The following is a 26,082-nucleotide window of genomic DNA, read 5'->3' on the forward strand; positions in this document are numbered from 1 at the left end:
AGCGTGTTCCATGTACATTTTAAATCATTTAGGAAACACGCTGGATTATCTGAGCTGCAGAAACTCTGCTTTAGGGCTGAATTATTTCAGTTGTAGAACACGACTGTCACTGCTCATCACACGTTCCCTAACCACTTAATACATGCAGATTTTGTTAACATTTCTCATTACAATTTTAGTAAAGGGAAACATCTGTTTCCCCCCCTCCTTAGAAAGTTACACTGCATCTTCCAAGCTGCCACATGCCTTTGAAACTCTGTGTTTAATCAATGCCATAAATCTCCTCTTCCACAAAAAATCTCCAGCACTCAGATAAGCAGCCTTGCAACAATTCCCCCCAACATTTCAGCACGTTTAAATGTTTCCAGTTTTCCTAAAGAAAAGAGCAGCACTGAAAAATCCACACCAAACCCAAAGGTTTTGCTGTAATGAAACAAATAACAAAGCAAACAGCACAAATTTTGAGAATACAAAATTTATTTCAAGCTTATAAAAGTCATCAGCATTGCAAATTCTGTCACAAAACTCAAACTGTACAATGGGTATTTTCATTAAAGTTTAGAGTAATGGTAATTACTACCAGATCTTCCCAGGTAAGATCATTTCAGATCCCACCCAGCCTCTCCCAGATGTACCAGTCTCACATGTGCCTCGCAGATCGCTGCTCCAGAGTAAAATATTTCAGTGCCAGCTCCCTGCTCAGGACAGGGAGGTTGAGAAGTGGGACCATGGAGCTCTCCTGGCTCCTGCTGAGGCAGGCTCTGGGCTCCTACTGCCTGCAGGTGTCGTGGAAAGCCTCGAGGGTTCGGAAGTCCCTCCACGTGGGCGGCAGCCCGTCCTGCAGGAACTTCCCGCAGCGCTGGCACGGAGCCTGGAACAGCTTTATGTAACTCCTCAGCCAGGTCTAGAAGGAGAAGGGAGAGAAATTAAAGTGAACTGGATGTGGATGTTCCCCTTGCTCATTATTCTTGTCCAACAGGAGCAGCAAGGACAGAGGATGTGCTTTGGACAGGCCCCAGTGAGGTGCAGGGTGATTTTATAAACACAAGCACACTGAAGGTTACAAGGTCACTGTAGAGATGAATTCCCACTTTATCAATCATCTCTTGCTTTTTTAGTCACTTAAATTTGTTAATAGAAATTCCTGCCCTGTGAGCAGGAGGCATTTGCAGCTCCAGAATGGTGAGGGGAGGTGAGTGCTGCATATTTTTCCTGGGATATAATTGTTCCTGATGGTGCCTTCTCCAGCTGAGTTTTGGTTTGTCTCTTGCCATGACCATCTATCACCCCCTGCTGCACTCCCACTGCAGGCTGAGCTGAAGACAGAAGGACTCCCACATCCAGCTAATGAACTTCCTCTCTAATGTGATTTTAGGATCAATACTCACTGGTCATAAAAATACTGAGCCATTTTAAACCTGATTACACTGATGACTGCACACATATATATAAATAAAAGGCTGAACAACACAGGGCAAGTTCAGATGTTCCTTCACCAAGTTCCTGCCTCTGGAATGGGTTGTTGCCATCATCACACGCAGCAATGAGCATTGCATAACCCAATTCCCCACTCAAGGAGATAACACAGCTAAAAAAGCCCTAGACCAGCAGATTTATACTGTGAAGGATGCACATGAATCTTGTCATTTCAAGTCCTATTGAATTACATCGATAAGAGAAAATTGTTCTCTGCAGAAGAGGTCAGCTGAGTTTATTGAAACAAATCCTTCCATCTTCATCAGAGTCTTCTCTATAGCAACCAAACCTTGGGCTGTCAATAACTCTCCTCCAGAAGAACTAGATCTTGTCTGGGTTGAGCAGTAAATATGGGGACAAGGGCAACACAACTCTACAAGTAAATTGCTGTTATTTACTTCAGCTTGCCTGGGTTTTGCTTGCACTATCAAGAAATCGAATTTTCCCAGCCATAATACAAAAATAGGTAAATGAAGTTAAATTGTGCACTTGAGATGTGTGTTGACAGAAAAGACAGGAATGGGTTCTTCCCAATCCCATCAGAAAAATTAGGGCTTCAGAAGATCCTGTCATGTGGATTGCACAAGTGACAGGTGAAAGGCCCAACATATTGACACTTGTGCTGGTTTTGCTTTGTTGCAAGTTTTAGTGTTTTCTCTGATCAATACAGCAGGGCCTTGGCTCACACAAACCACTTGTTCTATTAAACATTCATTTTCAAGACCATGTTGAACATGGATCTGACCAGTAATGGTTGCTTTCACCTTTCAAAATCTATTATTTTAAGATGCACTTTGCAAATCTCTCATCTCAGTGGCCTTTTTATTAAATAACCAATCCAGCACAGCAGAGAGGACAGCCTAGCTGTTCTGTTCTGAAATGAAGGATGTAGAAGAACTGGTGCTAAACTCCTAAAGATAGTGAATGGCAAAATGAGATTTTTGTTTCCCAAAGTCTCAGCTGCATTGCTCCAGGTGAAGGGTAACATAAAGGAAGGACATGGAAGAAAAAGCCTGAATTGTAAAGAAAATCTGTCCACAAATCCTCCACTGGGAAACTGTAGCAGAGAGAACAGCAAGAGCCTCCACTGCCAAAATTCATCTTGGTAGAAGGAATTCTGAATCTTAATTCTTTGTTCTCACCCTTTGATTAACAGGACTGCTTCTTATGCAAGTTTATTTCACAAATACCATTCTAAATACAAACAGAATTAAAGGGGATAAACTTAAATCTGTATATCAACTGGATTAATTTTATTCAGTAACAAAAGATCTGAATACTCCAGTATTCCCTTGCTTCTCAAACACCTGCTGCTGAGCTGGGTGAGTACACACAATCCCACAGGAACAAAGTTTGGATACAGCAAAATGGAACCTTCTGTAAATAATGCCTATCCCTTCCCAAGCTGCCTCAGACTGGGAATTCCAATTTCCTCCTAGCAGGGAACTTCCAGTGGAGCAGATTTTGTACCTGCAGAACTTGCACAGCAGGAAGAGTCAAAGGGCTGGGCCATAGGACAGGGTTTGGTTGAGGGAGTTTTTCCTCTTGTCATGACCCAGACCTTTGCAGAATCATCAGGCCAATGTTGAGACACAAAGAATCCCAGACTCCAGCTTGTTTGAACTGGGGAGATTAAAACTGCAGCAGAACTGCCTGATGTCAGGCACTGCAAACACACTGAAACCTGGCTGGAAAATTTTCCAAGACACTTACCATGAAAGACCTGACCACCACATCTGGCATCTGGGGCAGCTGGTAGTGCAGCAGGGCAGTGGTTGCATGATCTGTCACCTGCAAGGAGAAAGAAAATACCTTTATTCACTCCCCATTTCAGACAAAGCAGGGTCAACATGCAGGAAAATGATGAATTCCATGGGGAGGTGCAAACCAGGGAGTACTCAGTTTCATTTCCTCTGACATCAGGAATCAATTAATACGATTATGGTTTATAAATACTTGCCTTACTAAAAGATTTCTGATAAAAAGCATTTTAATTTCCCAGACAGAGCCATAACAAGATCACACATCTGGGAATTGCACATGGACACAATGCATATAAAATGTGTATTTATAATAACATGAATAATTAAGGAAAAATACGGAAAACTAACCAATGCTGACAGATTTTATTTTTTTAAAAATAACTACTGTTTTAAAAATTATTCTGGAAGGGGCAGTTTCTGACAGTTATGATACAATTTTCTAGCAGTATTCAGCCTGTCAACTGTTATCAACACTGTCAACAGCTTACTGCTTCTTAGAAATTCCAGGCTGAATGCAAGAAATTACTGGAAAAACTCTTTAGGTTGGACAATAAAGAACTCAAAACAACAACACAGCCACAAGAGCTCTTTCATAGATTTCAACTCCTGAATCTCAGTGGTCCTCATCAGTAATGTCAAAGCTTCCAATAAAATAGATGACTTTATGGAGAGTATTCAATTGTATTTTCTAGTTCTGAGATGGAGGAGTGGAGCTCTTCTCAGGGCCAGTGTGCAGACTACAGCAAACTTGGAGTAAGGAAAGTGAGAACTGAAATTGCCACTGCTATTCCCAGCTAACTCCAGTTGTTCCCATTTGCACTGGAGAAAAGAGAGGCTCGTGCTTGAAGCTATTCAGGGAGGTGGTTTTGCCAAAGATATATTCCTGAATAAATCCATGTATAGCCAGGCTCTCATTCACACCATCCAAACTTCCTCCATCACCTCAGCCTGTCTGAACCCAGCTCTGAGTTTTTCTGCTATTTTAGACACAGGATCTGCTCCCCATCATTCTCACACACCCAGCTCCATGAGCAGGGACTCACATGTGATTCTGACATTTGGAAAGGAAAACTTTCAGGACTTTGCACATTCTGGTGAGTTTGCAAAAATATTCACAAAATGGACCTCAGCCCATTTTAGCCATTCCTGTGTTAGCATGTAAAAATAAATATGAGAAATAATGTGATGAACTGTGCATTAACAGCACAGCAGAACTCAAAGCAGCCTTTTCTTTTAAACACATCTCATGTAGTGCTCAGAAGCCAACCCTAGCCCCACCAGCTATCTGAATTTCTTTTTGAGATGGTGCTTTTATAGGATAGTAGCAGACATGTCAAAGAATAGGAAGTTCTGAAGATATTTATGAGCAGCCGTTCTCCTTCTGCTGTATTTCTACTTCTAACAAACTGTGGTTTGTTTGTTGTTGTTGTTGTTTTTTTTTTCCCCTCCTGAACAACAAAGTTGTTTTCTCTTGGCACCGAAGGAAGTTGCTTAAAAAATACTGCTATTAACAAATTTAAATTGACTGGCCACTTTGGCAAAGCTGCCCATATGCTGTTGCTATTGTAATGTAAAGATAATGAGATTCCTTGGGGAGATAAAAGCCATCCCAGCATTGCTGGAACACTAATAATGCCTTCTGCACTGAAAAAAAGGCCATTTCTACCCTAAGCAAGAGCTGATAGCTAAAAAAGATTAAAGTGGGTGTCAAATTTGAGGAAGAAGAGTAAAGGAATGACCCCCCTCCCCTTCCAACCCAGCAGTGATGTCAAACAGGAGAGAGCTGGGCCATGGATAAACTGCCCAGGGCATGGGAGTGAGGGAGAATTTAACACCCCAAGGTAACAGAGATGATGAGAGAAAACACAAACTGATCAAGATTAAAAAAAGAAAGAGGAAAAAGGAAAAAAAGAGGAGGGGGAAAAGAAAAAAATCCCAAAAGATCAATACCCAGCTTTCCTAATGGCAATACAATTTCACACTGAAGCAAAGCAAAACAAACTGTGGATGTGCCAGCTCACTTAAGGGACACACTTTTTCTTCCAGCCAAGCTGGAATCAGAAACTAATTTATTCTGGGTGTGGGATGATATTCTGTACATCTCAGGGTTTTATTTTATTAACTCCACTTTTATCGTTGTGCCTTACCTACTGCTATCTAAGTTATCAGTCACTTTCTAATTTCTCTACTTCTTTTTATAGGGAAACATATTCAGGGGAGCACACATCGATTGGGATAGCTCTGCTCTGGACCTTGAAATGGATTTTCAAGAGATCTTGCAGAAGAGCTCAATATTTCACAATTAATCTATTGAAAAGCACTTGTGTTTCTTGTCTAAAAAAAAGGAGAAACAGGGCAATCTCCTGCAGCAAAATTCTGCTAAATAAAATTGCCATTGTTTAACTAAGCACTTGGAGACTGAGGAAAAGAGACTTCAGTGACAAGGAAAAAACAAATTTGGCAAAGAGACTCAATTTTCTTACAGGAAGAGTTGTAATGCATTGGAACTGAGTTTTCCAGAGGTGACACATCCAAAAATGGCTTTATTGGGCTTTGATGACACTGGTTAGTCATACACCATTCCCAAAGCTGGAAAATCCATTTTAAAAAGAATAAATTATTCAATTTACAGGTGGAGAAAGGCTGAGCAAGTGCTTCCTGTAACTGGGATAAGCAGCACAAAAGCAAAGAGCAAAGGCACAGCTTTGCTCCACCCCAGGCCAGGTGAATGAAGCTACACCTGGTCTAATAAAAACATCACATAACTCAATCATAAAAGCTCTCCCTCCCTCCATGTCTTTTATCTCACTGCCAGGAATATCCTTCTCAAAAGTAGGTGCAGAACTTCCTTTAAGAGCCACAACTTTCCTTGACACTTACTGGTTTGTTCCCTCAAGCATGACACTGACAACTCCATCTAATATAAAAGGATTCTTTAAATCCCCTGAAAGGTTTTAAATTCTTTTTTTATCAAACCCTTGTAAGTTCATGGCCTTAACAGTAGCCTGTAGCAATGAGCTCTAGAGGCTGATCACAGCACTAAGGGAAAGGAAAAAAAGGAAGTTATTTTATTAGTGTTTAGATCTTTTATAGCATGGAAAACTGCATGAATGCCTCTGTTCATTTCCAAGGATTCCCATTACTCAATCTTCTCTCCAGGAACACATCTGAGTCTCTCTGGAGGGAATGTGGAGCACAGAACGAGGTGCTGGGAAGGATGATGGATGGAACAGGCACTGATGAACTCACACAAATCTTTACACACCTTTCTCCACTCCAGGAAAACACCACCACACTTCTCTGAAACACAGGATTTATCAGAGCTCACAGAGTGTTTAGTTATTATTGTTATTATTTGGCTTGCTCTGCTTATTTGGACTGGCTCACAGAGGTTTTATTTCACTCAGGGAGGTCTCTGAAGGGAGCCAGGGACTGATGCTGCCCAGGAGAGCTGTGCAGGTGACCCTGGCACAGCCCAGCTCCTCTCCTTGAGCAGCAGCAGCAGCACAGCCCACGCTGTGTCTCATGCATGCACTCACCCTGCACGTGATCTCCCCGAGATTATTGACAGGAATACATCTTCATACATTACAATACTTATGTGCCCTTGTGGTGGTGAACATGGCATCACTTTGGGATGGCTCACAGCTTCCCAAAGTTCTGGGTAAAATCTGCTTTGGGGAGAAGCAGACTAAGCAAAAAATACAAGCAGTTTGTATTTACCAGCTTTGCTAAAACTGGTAAAACTGTTTAGGTGAAAATAAGGATGGGACTCTGAGATCAGAATGAAATATATGAGTTTAAAGCCTTTGCACATGATTTAAACTGCCAACCTCACCACAGTACCCAGCAGCACCAGCTATGCTGCTCAGAACTGAGCAGCTGCTTGACTCCATCTCCCAGTTTGAGCCACTCACAGCAGCTCCAAAATTCTCTGTTCTTCCCTCTTTTTTGAATGCAAAGTTATCAACATTGCACCACTCTTTATAATCAGAATTTTGAATCCTTTTCACAATGAGTGGAATTATGCAGCCTTCATCTCTACCAGGATTTAAGCCCCAAAATCTTTCCTTATTTCCTGTTTTATTCCTCTTCTTGCATTAGTGGATCAAGAGGCACAAGGTGTTAAAAGAAGGAGGTTTAAGATGAAAACATTTGCTGCTCCTGTGGAGTTTAAATGTCACACCAACATGGAAGCCTGAAAAACCTTTTCTTTGCTCCTTGTGCTTCTGCCCTTTCAGCATTCCCCTCTCATTTCCCAGCTCCATTCTCAGGATCTAACCCTGCTGCTGCATTCAGTGCCATTCAGAAGGCTTGCTCACCCCAGGAGCAGATTCAGGGAGTCTCCAGGGAACTGGGAAAATGACTGTACACTTGAACAGTAATGGGCCCTCCAGGAGCTGCCCCCCATCAGATCACACACACTCTGCTATCCTGCCTAATAAGAAGGAGAGAGAAAAGCCCTGCTGACACAGCCAACGTTTGCAAACAAAAAGTCAGGACAAATTTAGCTTCGTTTGACAGGGTTGGATTGAAGATCAGAGGTCTCTGGTCCTTAACCTACAAAGTTGTGCTGCAGCCCTGTGAGAATTTGACAGGCCTGCAGCTCCCCCAGGCAGGATCTGGGCAGCTCCAGATGTTGTTCTGTTATCACTGAAGACAGGGTTTGGGAACTTGGTCGGGGTTTTAAAGCCCAGCCTCCATGGGGGGAGCAGTTACTCATCCCTATTTTTCCTTCTTCCACATTGCCGTACTGGTGACTGCCATGAGAAACACATTTCAAGAACATTCAGATGTGCTCTGACACATTTACTCATGATTCTTTAGTGGCATGAAAACATTTGTTCAGAAAATCCTGCAGTACAGATCCTACCCTGGTAACAGAGTGTGATAGTTTCTCTAACACTATTTTATCTATTTCCTTCATTTTGCTCCTGCTAAATCACTACTCCTGGATATTACAAATAGACACAGGTGCAGCTTTAGAGAATAAAGAGGAAATCAAACCAAGCACTGCACCACTGAGAATTTACTATGCTGAACCACAGCACTTTGCATCATTTCTTTGAAAACTTGACGTGGGTCCCAGCCTTAACTTCTTCAACTATCAGCTCAATCTACACCACCTATTGATTAGAAAGTGCCATCACCTTGCATTTTTATCACATTTCTCAGGCAAGAATCTGAGAGCTCTATGGAACCAATTCAGTGAGAGCTCCTGTGAAGTCAGCAAATATTACCCCAGCCTAAGGGATGAGAAACTCAGCCAAAGAGAGGTGAAGTTGTCCAAGGTAACACAGTGACAGAGTCAGCAACAAAATCTATAAAACTACTATAAAACCCCCCACAGTTGTTCAGCAGGTTACAGGACACTCTTTCCATGAAGTCTTTCTGGGTTGATTTATATTTTTTGGTAAATATTAATAATTTGGTATTTACCAAGAGAAAACTGGACAACAGGAACTTAGGAAGAGAACAAAGATTCTCATTTATCCATGCTGCAGCCACAGAGGCAGCAGGAAGAGGAGTATTTTATGTTTTCTCACTGATCTCTTCCAGCTTCTGCTCTGAAAGCATCACCTGGACACGAAGGGAAATTTATTCCACTTATTTATGCACCCTGAGTCCTTACCATGGACATCTAAGCAAACAGGATATTTACTCTACTCTGTTATCTTGCTATAGACAATTATATCATCAAAACCTGATTATCATTTAACACAAATTTCAGCAATATGACTTTACCCTTTCAAGTTATTCTAAACCAAAACATCCAAGAGGACAACCTTATGCCCAAATGAGTGCACAACCAAACACACACACTGGGAAATTGAGATGATGCAGAACATTTATTCCACTGCAAAAAAATCACTTTAAAGCAGGCTGATAAACAAATGCAGTTTTACTTCCTGCTCTATTACCCTACTTGATGCTAAAATAGAAAGAATATTTAAACCACTAATCTCCGGGGTAAAGAATCAACTGCAGCAAAAATTCACTTTAATGCCAGACAGAGAAGGGAGAGCATCCCCCCAAAAGCTGTCCTTTGATCTCCAGCAGGGTAATATCCCAGGTCAAACACCTCCCCTCCTGACTGCCTCTGAAACCTTGGAAGGGAGCTGCACAAACACAGATTTGACCCCTGTTTTTCAGCCCTTTGGAGTCCCTGACCCCCAATCGTTTCACAAAGTACAAACGTGGATGAAAGGAGCCAGAGCAGCAGCTGGAGACTCCAGCTCCTTCAACTGGGGCTTGAGGGTAAGGAAACTGGAATTTAAACTCAGATCAATCTGAACTTACAGCATTCTGACAAGAGGCCTTCAAAGAGAAATCTTCCCTTCCTTGAAAATAGCAAGGTATAGATCTTTCTAAAATACACTTTAACCTTCTTAGCTGTTTTATTTTTATTGCTGCCATTCTCTCATCGGTCTTCTCTTACTTTATGGCATAACATTCATTCCAGTAAGTCCCTCCTCTTGCTTGCACCATCATGGGAAGAAGAGAAGGCAAAATCATGGAAATTATTTCCAAACTCGTTTTGGAAAGGGGGGTTCCACTGATAATTAAACTCAAGCCCTCAGGAATGTGAGGCAACCAACACCAATGAATACAACAAAGCAGAATCCAAATGAACCTGAATCACTCCTTTCTCTCCCAAAAGATTTAAACTGAAGAAAGAATGCTCAAAGATTCCTCATGAAATTTTAAGACTAGTGTAGTATAATCTCTGATTTCCTATTCCAAACCATGGACTGGAACTCTGATGGGAAATAAATCCAAATTAAGTAACACCAGAAGTGATCTTCTTTTCTACTCACAGTTTTCCATCATTACAGATTATTGTTTGCTATTTGCAAGTTGTGATGACAAAGAATAAATTCTGAATTATTTAACATAAGGGCCCAGATATTTTAAATCAATTCCAAAACCCAATATTTAAAATCAAAAAACATATGTGCCTTAGGCAGAGAGAAATGATGTGAGACTTACCTTCTGAAAAACTTGATAGCTGGATTTAGACCATATGTCAAGCTACAGTAGGAAAAAAAAAAGTTATATATTACTACAGATAAAGCAGCAGCTCTGGAGAGAAAATGGATTAACAATGATGTATTTCTGAGTTCACTCTTTTGACCCCCTGCCCTCAGCTGTTGCAGTCCAAGAAAGGGAATTAATAACAAAAGATTTCCTTTGTATTGCAATGAAGAATGAACATAGTTCAGCACAGTTTCAATAAAAAAAATTATACATACAAGACCTGTTGAATTAATGAGTTCTCTTTAAAAAAGCAAAATCTTCATTTGTATGGGGTTGTGGCTGATCTATGCAAATATTCATCAGCTTGAGTGTGTTTCTAAAATGAGGGCATTTTTATTAAGTTTATGCTTGTCTTGTGTTGAATAAGTGATTCAGTTACAAACGACACAAAGAGCGTTTAGCTGAATTAAGCCAAAGCTTTGGGTCTACTGGGGCTAAATAAAACATCCCTCAGGAAACTGCATTTACATTTGCAGACAAAAATCCCACTAAGAGAGACTGAAGGCTGTAGATAAGTGCACACATCCATGACTTAAACGTGTGCTCAGCTACAGGCAAACGAAAAGAACAAAACTGAAATTTGAGATTTATTAGCCCCCAGGGTGGAAGGTAAGGCTGTCCTTGCTGAACAGCCCAGTGGATCTGGAGTTTAACAATTCCTACTGACACCTTCATGCTCTCTTAGCCCAGCCCTGTGCAACATCTTGGTCTCTGTCAAGGAAAAGCAGCAGGGAAAAACAAGAGGAGCTTCCATCAATCCTGGACTTGCAAATCACTTTTTTTTTTTAACGGATCCCAGTGTACTCAACAATTCTGTATGCACAGAACTTGTCATGGGAAAGGTGTTTGATAGAGCATTAATCTCAGGAATCTGAGTTTAGACACAAGAACTTCTGAGTGAGTTTCTGAAGCAGGAGTAGCTCCTCCAGTGCCTGACACCATGGTGGGACACAGGTGTTCTCACAAGGGGAGTTCTCTCTTTTTCTGGTACAACTGATTATTTTCGTTCTGCCTTAGGTGCCCATACATTCTAACTGGGGGGATGAAACTCTTCAAAGACAGAAAAAGAGTCTGAAATGAAGGAAGTCACATGAAGTGAGTAGAACACATTAGAGGGAGGTGAGGGAAGCGAGGGGGGAGGATGCTGAGCCCAAGGATTAATTCACCATGCTAAAAACGCCAGAATGCTAAAAGCTCTCACTCTTTCAGGAGCAGCAGTGTGAAGTGGCCCATGTCCAAATCCTGCACAGCAGTGACTCCTGAGTGCCCAGTGTGGACAGGACATGATGCTAAAACTTCAGAAGCCACTCCAGGATCGATGTTTCACAGCTCAGCACTGCTGACCTTGCTGTGAGACAAAAGGCAGCCGATGTCTCAACGCCTTTTCCAGGCTGGATGGAGACATGAGTACCCTGAGGCACCTCCCTACAAACCTTTTAACATTTCCTGGCTCTTGGGGTGAGATCAAGAACCTGTGTGAACACCAACATTCAGGGTGCAGCCCAGGATTGGACCCAATTTACATGGTATGATCCCACCTGTGCCTGCTGGGAAGGCAGCACTGCACTTCCAGATTAGAAAAGCTTACATGTGAAAATAAAAAATTAATGTATTTTCTTTTTTAAACCTGGTGTAATGTAATTTACAGCTTTTTTTGACTGCAGAGTTGCTGTAATTGGAATGTATAGATGGTTTGCTAATCTCCAGTGATCAAACCAAGTATGTGATCCTCCCTAGTTAGGCTCAAAAGAAAAGTCCACTTTAGATGCTGCTTTAAGATGAGTCCAACAGGTTCTGAATGTTCATTAGTTGGCATGCAGATGGGAAAGCTGAAAAAGTAATGAATGCCTGTCTTACAGACATGATGTTATCCATGCTAAAACAGGAAGAAAGAAAAAAGGAAAAAACCACTAGCCCCTGCTCCATGCATACATCCTGAATGAGTGCCCACCTTTCCCCCCTGAAATCGAGGATTAAGGCACAGGCAGATTAAAGAATGCATCGTTATAGGTCTATTATTCTTCAACTTTTCACTTTCAATCAAGACACACATTTGTAACTAAAAAACTGCTGAAAGCACAATTTCAGGGCATCCTGTGCATGTGAATGCTTTCCCCAGTGCCCCTCTCCCCAGCCAGCCCCAGCAGCTGGAACAAGAGGCCGTTTGCTGAAGGTCGTCGGAGCGATTTCAAAGGCGATAACAAACCAGGATGTTCCCTGCATCCCATATCAAACAGGTCCGGTGCCAACACTTATTAGAGAAATCAGATTCAACCCCCCCTTCACCCAAACACACACACAGAGCCAGCTTTGAAGTGGTGAGAATGCAGGGATCAGAAATTACCCGAGAGACAGCTCTGCCTGTCTTTGAAGCTTTCCTTTGATACTACTATTTCTTCTCCTCTCTTACGCTAGGAGGCTAAAAGCTGCCTTTTCTTATTGATATGGGGTAATTAATGAAGCTATAGCATTAACATAAGCCAAGTTCCTGAACATGAGAATTCAACAGAGACACACTCATGTTGCTTTGGTTGAGTCTAAGGGATGCAAAATAGGAATTTGGCTAGGCAGTGATGTGAAGTGCCCACATGCCCTGTCAAGGTGGTTCTTGGTCTCTGCATCCAAAGAAAAAAATCCCAATTACCATGCCAAAAAAATCCCAGTATGATTTTGTTGTTGGCAGACCAATGGCTCAGCTGCCCTGTGAAGATGAGCTGCATAGCTTCATTTAGTCAGGAATCAGGAAAACACTGGTAATTAATTACTATCCATGCTTAAATTTCAATGCACAACAAGCATGTCACAATCTGAAATTAAAGGTGGCACTGTGCCACCACTAAAATCATGAGGGTAATTAAAATGCATCAGTCTGTGGTGGACATGAAGGGTTAGGATGATGAGCAAGAGCAACTGTGAGCAGGTCCAGCACCCACGACGTGTCAGAGCCTGCCAGATCTCACTTATTGTTTTTGCAAAGTGGCACCAAAAATGTCCAAGTTATGCAGCTGGCAGCTTGGCAAAGACATTTTCTGCAGGGTCTGTGAATAATTCACGAGAGAGGTACACAAGGCACTTAAGAAATGCCATGATTCTGTCTGTATAAGCAAAGCTTGAAAACAAAACCCCAGAATGGCTGGTCTTGTTTTACTCACTGCAAGCTTAAAACTTCTGCTTTTTCACCTTAATTTGGAAAGTATTTAAATGCTTGAGAGGGAGGACCCAATTTAGGGAGACTTCAGCAGAGACCACGTGAGGCTGTCATGTAAGCACCTGTCAACCTGCACAGCACAACACAGCAAGAGAAAAGCAACCTGGAAAATGCAATGTCAGCTTTCCTGGGAAACTGCTGGTGTGTCACTGTGCAGCTCCACAGCCAGGAGAAACACCAACATTTGGGGTTTTCTGCCAGACTTGCCTGACTGAGGGACCAGAAGAGTCTCAACAGCTCTGCTGTTTGCACTTGTCTCTTCCTTTTTTCTTCCCAGCAATGTAGAATTTGCTAAAAAACCTGTGTCTTTTCAGTAATAAATTATGACTACCCTGATCAGAGGGGAAATCTTGGGCCTCTTCTGTGCACAGTCCATTTCTCACTTACTGTCTGTGTGACCATTCTCCCAGTGATGGCCAGTTCTCCATTTTTAAATACCACTGAATCTGGCTGCCCCAAACTCCTCTCTCTTGGAAAAAAGTCTCCCACTGAATTTCACTTTTTGTCCTTAAAGGTCTTTCCAATGTGTGCAGTTTGGAGGGTGGCTCAACAGACCCTCATCCAGTTATTTAAGTGAAAAGAAGTACAAAGACTTATCCAGTGTCCCCTCTTCAATGTGCCTTACAGAAAAGAGGCACTTCAGCATTGCCATATTGCATGTTAGCACCTAATTCCTCATCTCCCTGTTGTTTACAAATATTAAATGTTTCCTAGGAATACATAAGCTAAGTCCCAAATCAACAATGACTGTGTAAACTGCTCCCTGGAAAAATTATCACCTCCTACTGTGTTCCTGAGGATTCTCCATATTTCTGTTATTTAATAAGGATGATACTCACTGATATTTTTCTTACTTTTTTTGGTGTGTTTTTCCTTAATGCTGGTGCATTTTTCATGCTATTAGGCTAGCAACTGAGAAGCCAGAATTGTGCAGAAACCTCACTGAAGTAACTTCCCAACAGCATCTGTTGTGTCAGGGAAGGAATTGCAATGGACTCTCTTTGTAACTGACTGCAATCACTCATTCCCAGCAGGCACAATAAGGAAAGCAAATCATTGTGAGAGCACAATCTTAATTCTTATTCTCCAATTACCAGAGTAGTTAATTAGTGACAAAAAAAAAAGGAGCTCACTGTTTGTCAATATGTGCTCCAGTTGGCAAAACTAGCAAACTACGCATTTATTTAATCTTCCAAGCCAAATTTACTCGTGATTTAAGTGACTCCAACTCCAATCCTACTTCAGTCAAATGAAATGTTCCTGTTTATACCTAAAACAGAGACCTTCAGGTTTGCAAAATCGCTGGGATGCCCACTGGAATAGCAAAGTGCCACGTAAAGGTCACAGGTTGGTGCAGCCTTGCAGGAGCAGTCACACAGCCCAGGTTTGGACACAAAGCTAAATGAGTAGAGAACAGACTCCCCTGCAGACTGGCTTAAAGCAAGAAATAAGCCAGGTGTTAACAGCAATGCTCTGGAGGAGCAGAACTGCTCCCCACTGACAGCAGGCAAAGGTTAGTGCCCCATGCCCAGAGCTGGCCTTGGCAAATCCTGCTGTCCCCTGGCAGCAATGATGGCACAGGAACAATGTGCAGCTCCCAGGAGAGTTCACCTTGAGCTGAACAGAATCCCAATGCCAGATGCTGAGTTTCAGAAAGGAACTCCTTACTTAGCTTTTCAGCATATATAGCATTATTGTATTTCAAGGGAGCTTCAAAGGAAACTGGATTCATCAGAGAAAACGAGCACACCCAAATGAAGTGTGACACGGGAATCCATCACACACTGTCAGTGCTCTCTCAGCAGACCATCATTTCACTTCCATGCAGAACTTGGGGTGAAGAGGGGCTGCTGCTGGAGCTCTGTATTTATATGCAAATATACAGGGAGTAGAGAGAGCAGCTGCTTCTGCAGCAAACTGGTATTTAAAACTACCTAGCTGAAAAAGGCAAATCAAAATTAAGCAATTTTATTTTACTACTTCTTAGGCCAACCCCCCACCCTTTGAGGGAGAATGTCTCACCTGGGAAATAGAGCTGCACTATTCCTTTCAGCAGCTCAGCTCCTGGCCTTTCCCAGAGAACAGAGGCTCAGACTCAGAGCTGCTGAACTCTGGGTCAGCACACAACGTGCTTCTGTGGACTGAAACACAGTTATCACTTCTGAAAGGAAAAGAAGTCTCACCTCATTATAACATGGCCTATGGGTGCCAAATACTCATCTTGATATAATGAACTTTTTATTTTAATAGGCTTCATAATCAGAAGAGAAAGCTCCAGAGAGACAATGTGAAACATGGAGGTATTTAGTGCTGTTCCTGGCAATGGACAGTCCTGGTGGATGTCTTGGGAACAGAGACCATTCCACCCTGGAAAGAAACCTGAGCTGAGCTAAGGCCGTCAGGTCCTGTTAGCATCTCCTGATGTGCTGAGGAGAGCCATATGGAGTGTGTGCAGGCACAGGAAATCTCAGGGTTCAAGCAGGGTGAGCTATTCACAAAACAAATCACTTGTGGAAACAGGTAACACTTGCTGTAGTAGCTGCTGTTCAAGATGTGCTGCTGCTGCTGCTGGCAAGCAAATTCTTGAGGAGCACCTACCAATGATCCTCTCTGTTGTGTTTATCAAGCCAAAAAAAACCAGCCCAAGATTTCTCAATGGCTCTCAGAAGAGAGAAAGCTGAACCTTGGGCTGTTGATGTGCTGGTACACTGCAAAAATGTTTTCTTAGCAGACACCACAAACACAGCAACTGAGGTCTAAGGTGATAAATCAGAAATTCAAGCAAAGGCTTCAGAGCTTAGAAAGAACTCAGAAATTGGGGATGCAAAACCCAAGTAAAGCAAGACAGATTTAAACTGGAACATTCTGCTGACACTCCAGTGCAGTTGCAGTGGGCTCCCAGTTTTGTGCCAGAACAGATAAAATTGAGATGCAGAGCTGCTGGCTAACCCACCTTGCCATCCTCGGTGTAGACGTTCTCGTTGTAGCCTTTGACGATCGTGCGGTCGATGAAGAGGCTCCGCATCACCACGATCACTTTTAACACCTTCCCCAAGGTGACCTGGGAGCAACAGCACAAGGACAAAAACGAGCTCAGGTCGAGTCCATGGTGTCTGAATTCATAAAACCATCGAGTTAACAGCTTAAGGTGATGCAATTCCAGTTTTCAATATTTTATAGAGAGACCGAAATAAAAGATCTAAAAGCAGTGTGTGTTATGAGGAGGAGAGAGACTATAAAGTGCAGAACAAACAAACATTCATTTGCAACTGAAAATGTATGAGTTCACAGAATTCCCTTGTGCAGACATGACACTGCCAAGCAATTCCCTCCATTTTATTAACACCACAACTCAATAACTTGTCAAAAACAATGGGCAAATGTGATTATTTTCCATGAATTTGATATTCTCCGATATAAGTCCACTTAGAGAAAAACAATTTGAAAGAAGAATCGGACTCTCCTAATGCTGGCTTGTAAAAGCATGCCATGAGTTTAATGGGAAACATTTTCTGTCCAATAAAAAAGTAAAATTATTTCAAAGGAAACTACAGGTTAAAGTAAAAATGTTACATTTTCAAAGGTTTCATTTCCTTCTGTGAAAGTGTTACAGGGCAAAGAATAAAACCAGTATAAAGGAAAACACAGAGGGTCAGTCAGAGTGTAACAAGAGAAACAAGCCTAAATTATATTATTGACAAAAATGCAATAATGAAGGCATTTTAATCTAAAAATCAATTTACATTTCAAAGATGAAGTTCTACTTCAATACAGTTAAGATGTGTGTCTAACAAGAATCCTGTCTTTGTACTTTGTTATGCAGAGATTATTAGAGAGTTTTTCCTCACCCACAAAAGCATAAAGCTGAGATAAAAAAGAAACAATTAGTTCATTTTAATATTTCCCAACCAGCAGCAGCTCATTTTCTGCCAGTGTTCCAACAGTTCATCCTGTATAGATTAACACCCACTAAAAACAAATGTGTTGTTACTGCTGACCTCAGCAGACAAATCCACACCTAAAGAAATCAGTCAATATGCACTTTGATTGATCTGTTGGATGTTATTCCTTTGTAACTTCTGTTAATGACTGCTGCCCATCACCTTGTTCCAACACCAGCAGCTCCAAGCTGAGCTGATTTAATCAGTGCAGAGCCACAAAGCCTGGACAGAACTGATGCCAAGCCTTTGGCATGGGACACAGAACTCCAGCAGGGAAGAGTCTGAACAGCAGGGCAGGACAAGTTCACAGCAAGAGAAAAGACAGGGGAGCAGGAAGGAAAGACAGTGACAGCCATCAAGCAGACAGGCTGCCAGGCAGAATGCTGCAGGAACATAAAAAGTGGGTCAGAAGAATGGGTAATTTCTGAAGAAAAAAAAAAGTGAAAGGCTGAAGGACAGGAACTTGTACCAGAGGCTGAGCCATGCACACACCAGGAACCATGAACATGCATGGAAACACCATGCTGTGCTGTCAGGTGCTGTGAATTTTGGTTTAAATGCAGTATCTTGCCAGGGTACTCTTAAACAAGACCTACTTGGTCCTCATATACAGAAAATTGGCAGAATTATTTCAGCACCTGACACTGTATTAATTAATTTAGAAATGCAAAGTCATGACCCAGAGGTGTCCAAGCTATGATGCTGATCATCCACTGGAATCACAGAGTTTTGTCATAATTGCTAAGAGGAGCAAATAAATAAACTTTGAGAAAAGCTGCCAGCACATTAAGAGTTAGTAGTTTTCAATTTATTTTTCTGCCTTATTAAAACTGGCACTTCAGTGGGATATTGGTCTGCTGAGAGAATTGACTCTTATTTATAACTTCACACCAGGCATCAACCATACATAATAAAATTGAAAGGAGGAAAAGACATTTTAAAGAAAAAGAAATCTTAATGGAAGAAGGATAAAGCTGCCCTACAAACACCCAGACCCAGCTTTCTGATAATATTTCCTATCCCCACTGCCTTCACACACTTCAGTTGATGCTCCCTTCTTTCCTCTTTCTCTTCACATTCTGCATTCACAGCATTTCCCATTGCTGCCAGGTAGAAATAAATCTGAGGTTGATCTGAAGCCTCTGTGGGATGTTCCTGAAAATCCTCAGAGTGAACAGTGGAACATAACTCAGGAAAAATCCTGTGTGTGGCACTCCAGCTTGCTGGAATGAACTTACTGCTGGCCTCAAACCTCCTCCCCACGATTTACCTGCACAAATATTCCTGCATTAGCTCCCTGCCCTTTTCCAGGTGATCTGACTTCCTACCCCTCCCTCCCCACCTCCAGAATCCATCCCAGCACTGAAATGTCACATCCTGCCCCATGTCCAGGACAGCACCTTGATCACCCACTTGCCTGACCACCAAAACTCAAAATTTCTGTCTCCCACACCTGTAAGGAGCTGTGAAAACCCAACCCTAGCTGGGCACCTCAGTGAGCTCCCTGAGAAAGCTCCTACTGCTGCACTCCCCCTTTTCAGGGGGCACCCTGGAAATCCAAACTTGGGCTGGGATGGTGCTGGGTTGTCTGAATTAGCTCTTACAGTGCTCTGGTACTGAAAAAAAAAAAAACAACTTTCCTCTTTTGTACCACTCTTGTTTTGACAAGGGATTCCTGCAGATTTTATTCAGGCTGGAAAGAGAGATCAAGACTTTGAGATGATTTCTGTAGGACTGTATCATTAGTTAAGTCTGACAGAAGCATGAATTTTGTAAAAGAGCAGCTCAGAGAAATTACAGTTCATGGTTTTAACAGCACTGAAAGAATGAGGGTAGTAGTACAAAGAATGAACAACAGCCTGCACAGACTGGAGGGTGCTGTGAGATGTGAACTTTGCTCCACAGCTATTTTCAGGGTGAAGCACGTTCCATATTGTACACAGCAAATGCAATACCCTTTATTTTTTCCTCCAGTAATCAAGATTTGTAACTATTTCCAGGGCTTAATGTTTATGTTCGACTCCAACATATTTTACAAATCATGCTTTTCAGCAGACTGTTTTATTCCAATCCCTACACAACCTGGCTACTTGGAGGCTGTGTTCAGAACAGATCTATGTATGGAACATAATTTACACTCAGTCATACAACTGTCCCTACAGATCACCTGAAAAAAGGTAATAAAGCACTAATGGCTCTGCTAAATCAGTAATTTGATAGTTCTACTCCAAGCTCCAAGCATACAGGTCTCTCCTGGAGGTCCAGACTCACCCAGATGGTCCCTATTTAATGGGCACTGAAATGTCCCTGCATTTCCACATTTCCAACTGAGACAAATTCCTTCCCTTGTTCAGAAAAGATACCTTTCAATTGTGACAAAATGGTAACAATTCCCTTTCTAAGCCAAGTTTTCCTATTAAATTTCAACTTCTCCTGTCGATATCCTGTTAAGACAGCACTTGGCTTTTTAATATTTTGCCTGAAGGATATATGCCAACTCGTCCTTGATGTTGAAAATTTTAATTCAAATCAATACATGTACAAGGTCACTTTAAAATTCAATTAATATGAATGAAAAAATATGCCCCACAGTTCTGTGAGCTGAAAATGGAACAGTTGCAAGTTAAATACTTCTGTAGCTTCTGTTTTGGGCTGTGTAATAATGTGCTTCTAACTTCCTTTTAACTAAAGTCTACTAAATTCAGACAGTTAAGTTATTCATAAATCCCCTGCTTCCTAAAATGGCAAGCCCCAGAAGAAGGTAGGACAGGCAGCTGATTGAAATCTGCAATATTATGCAGCTTTTCTGACAAAGACATATAAAATAAAAATCTTCTTGAAATATCCCAGTTTTAAAAATATTTTGTCTATCACCAAGATAAATCTCAAGGAGCATCTGACAGACACAGTATGCCAAGAAAGGGAGAGGGGGAAACAGAATAATCAGGGAGAATGACTTAGATAATTTCTTGTAAGGCTGCTAAAAGAAGTTCCCATTTAACACCAAGTATAATCAGAAAAGAAGAAAGGACCTTTCCAAGTAAGTCAGAATCAGGGTCCAAATGAGTTTACAAAATGAAAAGGATCAAAATTCATTCACCATGCCAGAACTCTGCCTGGAGGAAACAGTTTGAAATCCCCCCTTTAATTTTGTCTCCTCACTGAAACTATTATCAAGTGAAAAGCCCTTTTATGAACCATTTAAACAACACTGTAACAAAGATTCTTTCTTAAAATTTATTTAAGTTTGATATCAGGAAAATGTACGCTGACAACACCAAGCTCCCACACTTTGTGAAATGAAAAATTCCCAAAGCTGCAGATTCCCCCTCAGCATTCCAGGGAATTTGCTGCTGATTTGAGCTGCAGATGCTCTGCAATGCAGAGCTAAAAGAAAGAAAACATTATTTTCAGTTAACATGGGCACCTCCCTGCTTCTATAAAAAGGAGCACAAGTGTGTGTGTGGTTTTTATTCACCTCAGAAATAAGGCAACATCCAAAGCAGAGATGTAACCAAGCTACAGACTTCCAGCAAAAGGCCAGACAGCTGCTCCTTGCCATGGAACCAGCCATAAGCTCAGCCTCCCACTCACAGATCCTTCTTACTAATCAGTACAATGCATGGAAATCATATTTATATATGCTGGGGAAAAAAAAAAAAAAGAAAAAAAAAAGAAAAGGTTTTGCATTAAAAATAAGGTTAAAAAAACCCAAAAAACAACACACAGACTTTCAACTAGATTTTTTCCATTTATTTTTTATGTCTCATCTGCTGCTGGTATGGCTGCATTTTCCCTCACATGCTCATTATTCTTTAATGATGCCTATTTGTAAATAGCAAGATAAGATGCAATTAAGCCATTAGAGTCTAAATAAACAAACATACTAATTAGGTTCTTTACAAGGATTTCTTTTTTTATGCAAGGGCTGGAATTTACCTTTCATTAGTCTAACCTAATTGCAATAGTGCCTGATAAAAAGTCAACATAAATGAAGGACTTTAAATGCTTCCACCATATTAAGGATGAGCTGGCTCTTCTCCCTTGGTAACATTTCCTACTCTGTTAATAAGGCCAAAAAACTGGCACAGGAATATTGTTCAAAGGTTCAAGGACACATTTTGCCAGTGGCCAGTCACACTCAGGGAAGGGTCACACCAGTCCAGCACATAAAACAGATTTTGTCTCTTTTTTTCCTTTCTAAATTAGAGCACACCAGGAATTTCACAAGGATGAAAATGATGAAAATGATGTCTGATTTTCCACAACATAAATCTGTGGGAATATCAGCACACACCTGAGAGTTTTGGGCACAGTAACTCTGTGGAGGGAGCAAAGCTGAGGACATTTCTCACAGGTCTTTCTCTACTTCTCTCTGCTCTTGTTCCCCTTTCCCAATGGAAAAAGACTCTTCCTCATCTTCCTCATTCTTCATTAAACAAGCAGAGAATATTTTCCAATTTACTTGCTAACCCTTGCTCATATACTTTGTTAATTCAAGGCCCCTGCCCATGTCACCTCAAACACTGACTTAATGCCCTTTGAATGCTGATTTAAATGCTTTTAAAATGCTTTTTAATAGCACAAACTGTGAAGCCACTGCAGTCCTGAGTCCCACTGTGAGCTCAGGAGTGATTCCTGCTCACAGCAGATCCTGAAACATCCCAGGAATTCCCTCAAACACCAAAACCAAGCTGCTCTCTCCTGGGCAGTAAATTAATATTCATCCTCCAGGTCTAAAAATGAGGTGGCCAAGCCACCAAACGTGAGCAGCAGAGCTCCATCCCTGCCAGAACCTGCCTGCTTTCATCCCCTACTGCTGGGCACTGATTTCCTGATAAACCACCCAACACTGCAAACCACTTTGGAAATAAGGAATTGTTTTGGAAATAACAGCACTGAATTGTTGCTAATCAATACAACATCAATACAGACTTCAAATACTTTGTAAATTCTTCCTCACTCCTCCCAGTTCTCCACCATCAGGGTTTCATGCACAGAAATCAGTCTGGTGCCTTTCCTAATGGGCAAATAAGAAATTTCAGCATCCATTTCCCCCACAAAAATAAAAATGGTTTTATGTAAAACACTAATAAACAACAATGAGACACGAGGAATTATTCAGTTGCAGGGAACAGATGTCTGGCCTATTTGCAATTAATACAACCCACTGCCACACAATCACTGCTGCAAATGCTGGGAACAAGATCTGAAAGATCAAATGCAAATGTGGCTGGTTTTAAGGAGAGGGAATAAAACTCTATAAAAATCTGCTTCATATTTTTATATGATAGGTCTATTAAAAATCTAGGCAGCAGTATAAATTTATAAAAATTAATTTAAAAGCAAAAATTTGGAAGCTGGGCTGGAAAGAAAAAATGATGATTTCTATCCGGAGTTTGGCAGAAAGAATTCAGTTTTTCAGGTTGGAAGTTACTTACACATACCATTATGTTCTAGTAAGAGAAATACAGAAAACAATTCCATTATCTGCAAATATATTTACCCAGTGCTTGTAATTTCTGTAGTATTTCTTTACAAATATTGGGGATAAAAAGAATTTAAAGACAAAATAGTTCCCAGACATAGATAAGAAAATAAGCTCTTCCCCAAGTAGGACTGGCTGGGTAAATGATGCTAAGGAACTCATATTTCTGAGCTGAAAAAGTAGGGCTGAAGTCTACTGTCTTCTAAAATATTTCTATTATTACTGAATAAATTGTACAAAGCATTTGTTTCACACAAAAAATATTCTGAATTTTGATAATGGAAACAAAGTATATGAAATAATCACAAAATAATTTGATTCTCATAATAGATATATAATTATAAATTACTGTAAATAAATAAATAAATAAACATAAATATAAAAATAAGTATAGATTATTAGAAAATCTATTAGGAAATATAATGTATCTAGGAATACAACTAATCATTCAAGGAAAAAAAACCCTAGGTATTTTCATTCATGAAAAATTTGTTACTGTTTTCCAAATACACAAGATAAGGTTTATCTATTTACAATTCCTGGCATTTAACCAACAAAATCTCACAAAAACCTTAAGGAGCCCACAGTTCCCTGTGCTGCTGCTGGAAATTAATTTTGCATAACACAGTTATTAGAGCTGATATAATTCTATGTTTAGTCTATTTTATACATAGTGCTATTAAAAGATTAATTGAAAAAAATCACTGGTGAAGATTGGGATTAAACAGCACCTTGAAATGCCACAATCAGCTGCTTTTAAAATCAGCTGAGGATCTCACACAGCTCTGAAAGGTTTCAATTATTTATGTGTTTGGCCTGTGTAGCATAAATCCAGACTAATGAGGGACAATTGCTGTGTATAAATCCAGACATAAAACCCCTCCTCATTGTCTGGAGGCAGCAGTTCATTTTTCTCACTGAACTTTGCAGCTTCTGATCAGGGAGAGCCCAGCTGAGCACGAGGGTTACACCAGCAGAGTTTGACCAACAGGCTCACACAGCTCCTGATTATTACAGAATTCCAGAATTGTTGGGGTTGGAGGGGACTTGTGGAGATGATCCCATCCAAGCCCCTGCAAGGGCAGGGTCACCTGGAGCAGTGACACAGGAATGTGCCCAGGTGGGTTTGGAAAGTCTGCAGAGACAGACTCCACGCCCTCCCTGGGTTCCTCTTCCACCCTCCATGGGAAGAAGTTGATCACAGAACATTCTCAGTTGGGAGGGACCCAGCAGGATCAGGGTCCAGCTCTTGGTGAATGGCTCATGAGGAGATCAAACCCACAAACCTGGCATTGCTGGCACCATGCCCCAGCCAAGGGAGCTCATCTCAGGGTTCTTCCTCACGCCAAAGTGAAACTTTCTGTGGTTTCTTTTACTTTATGGCTGTTACTCCTCCTGTCCACTGAAGAGGGTCTGGCACTGATCCTCATCTCCCTCCAACCATTTACACATTTTTAAGACATGTACAGTGCTTACCAGTGCCTTTGAAGATGAATGGATGGGTTTTCTCTGGTAGATGGAATGACTGTTTAAAGATGTTATAAAAACTGCATCTTTGCATCAAGGAGCTTCCTAAGACACCAGGTGTTGTATGAACAGCCCAAGGATGAGCATGGTTGAGATGATAGAGTTAGTTAATTACCTCTGGGCAAACAGTATGGCTGTGAAATATTTTGAAATAAAATGAGCATTATCTGGAGCCTCTGGCACAGAGGTAAACCACAGTGCTGCAGGGGAGCAGCTCCAGATGTAACTTGGGCTAAGTTCAGAGTGAGAAATCACAAGTGCTGAAGAAACTTCCCTCCTTCTGGGGGAGGTGCTCTTCACACTGCCCATCCTGCAGCACCTTTTTCACAGAAGGATCTGTGGCTGAAAACAGCAAAAGCTTTTGTAGCAGTCAGGGCCAGATGGAAAGTGCCATATTGGCAACATCAACTGAGACAGATGGGGAAGAGGGAAAACCTGGCTAAAGGAAAAAATGATAAACCCATCACACAATCACACACAAAAATACTTTAAAAACAATCTTTCTGATCTCTGATCCAAGGAAAATATGCACACCACTGGTTCAACATGGGGCTGGGATCTTGTAGGAACAAAAATGTCCTTGATTCAGAGGAACTGCCACATGGAATTCACTCTGTTACTGCTGCTGGGGAAAGGCACTTCCTTTAGTTACCACCCAACCTTGTTCCTTGGCACTCACACCCAAGGTAATTTACTTTATTTTCTAATTGTGCCTGGTCTTGAAAAACATCATCTATTTCCTGAGCACCTCAAACAGCCACCAAAAGTGGAAGGTACTTCAGTATGCAAAGAAGGGCTCCAAGAGAATGGAAAGTGTTTCAAAGCAAGGAAGCAAAACCAGACATTTTTCTACAGCAAAATAGATAAACCAGTCAGCTTAAGAGGAAATGCAAAAACTTCTGAGACTTAGAACTTCTTAAGACTCCACTGATGAGTTCCATTCTTTCCTGGAATATAGTGTTCCACTTGGTGAATCCAACAATTGCAGATTAAATGTTTTAATGCCAGCTGTTTATTTTAACCTCTGACTCAGTTAATCTCTTGTGAATTTGTGGCTGTTCAAAGAAAGTTAATAATGACATGTTAGACAGTTGATTAATTAAAACTAAATACAATTAAAATACTTAAAAATTCAAAATAATCACAGCAATAGTTGATTGGGAAATTTCCACGAGAAATGTCAGATGGAAGAGACTGAACTGGCCTCAGTTCTTCATCTGTGTATGTGGTGTATTTTCTAGTTTTATTTAAAATTTGGCAAAATATGTGACTTCTGCCTTTCCCTAGAAAGAAATCAGCATCCAGTGCCACACCATGGACTCCTCTCCCACTGTGCTGTCTCAGAGCTTTGAAGACTTCTTTTGCTGTAAGCCCAACAGCTGCCTGTAAAAATGGATGTGAACAATAGTTCCTCTGCAATGAAATCTTGCTTGGTCAGGCAGAAATAAGTCGAATGTATTGGACTTGTTTATCTCAAATCCAGCCTTTACTGCTCATTTACTTCAAAGGCAAATTCTTAACTTCATCTTATAACAGAAATTCACTGACCCAAGAGCAATGTGAACAAATTTAAATCATATTGGTTTCCTTCTTCTTTTCTTCTTCACAACAGTCTCTTCCTTCTTAATTATCATGATTAAG

The 26,082-nt window shown here is 41.1% G+C and overlaps 1 protein-coding gene across 1 annotated transcript in view; it reads right to left on the reverse strand.

The window, feature by feature from the left end:
- Nucleotides 1-459: 459 nt before the first annotated feature.
- Nucleotides 460-26,082, reverse strand: part of MED27 (mediator complex subunit 27) — an 83,500-nt gene continuing 57,877 nt past the window's right edge. The window contains exons 5-8 of the mRNA XM_033077612.1: nt 16,439-16,546; nt 10,230-10,271; nt 3,190-3,267; nt 460-904 (exon numbers count right to left, since the gene is read on the reverse strand). Coding sequence (XP_032933503.1) covers nt 770-904; nt 3,190-3,267; nt 10,230-10,271; nt 16,439-16,546 — 363 coding nt within the window. The 3' untranslated portion in view covers nt 460-769. The remainder of the gene's footprint in view (nt 905-3,189; nt 3,268-10,229; nt 10,272-16,438; nt 16,547-26,082) is intronic.

The sequence above is a fragment of the Catharus ustulatus genome, chromosome 21 (assembly GCF_009819885.2).
Source record: "Catharus ustulatus isolate bCatUst1 chromosome 21, bCatUst1.pri.v2, whole genome shotgun sequence".
NCBI lineage: Eukaryota > Metazoa > Chordata > Aves > Passeriformes > Turdidae > Catharus > Catharus ustulatus.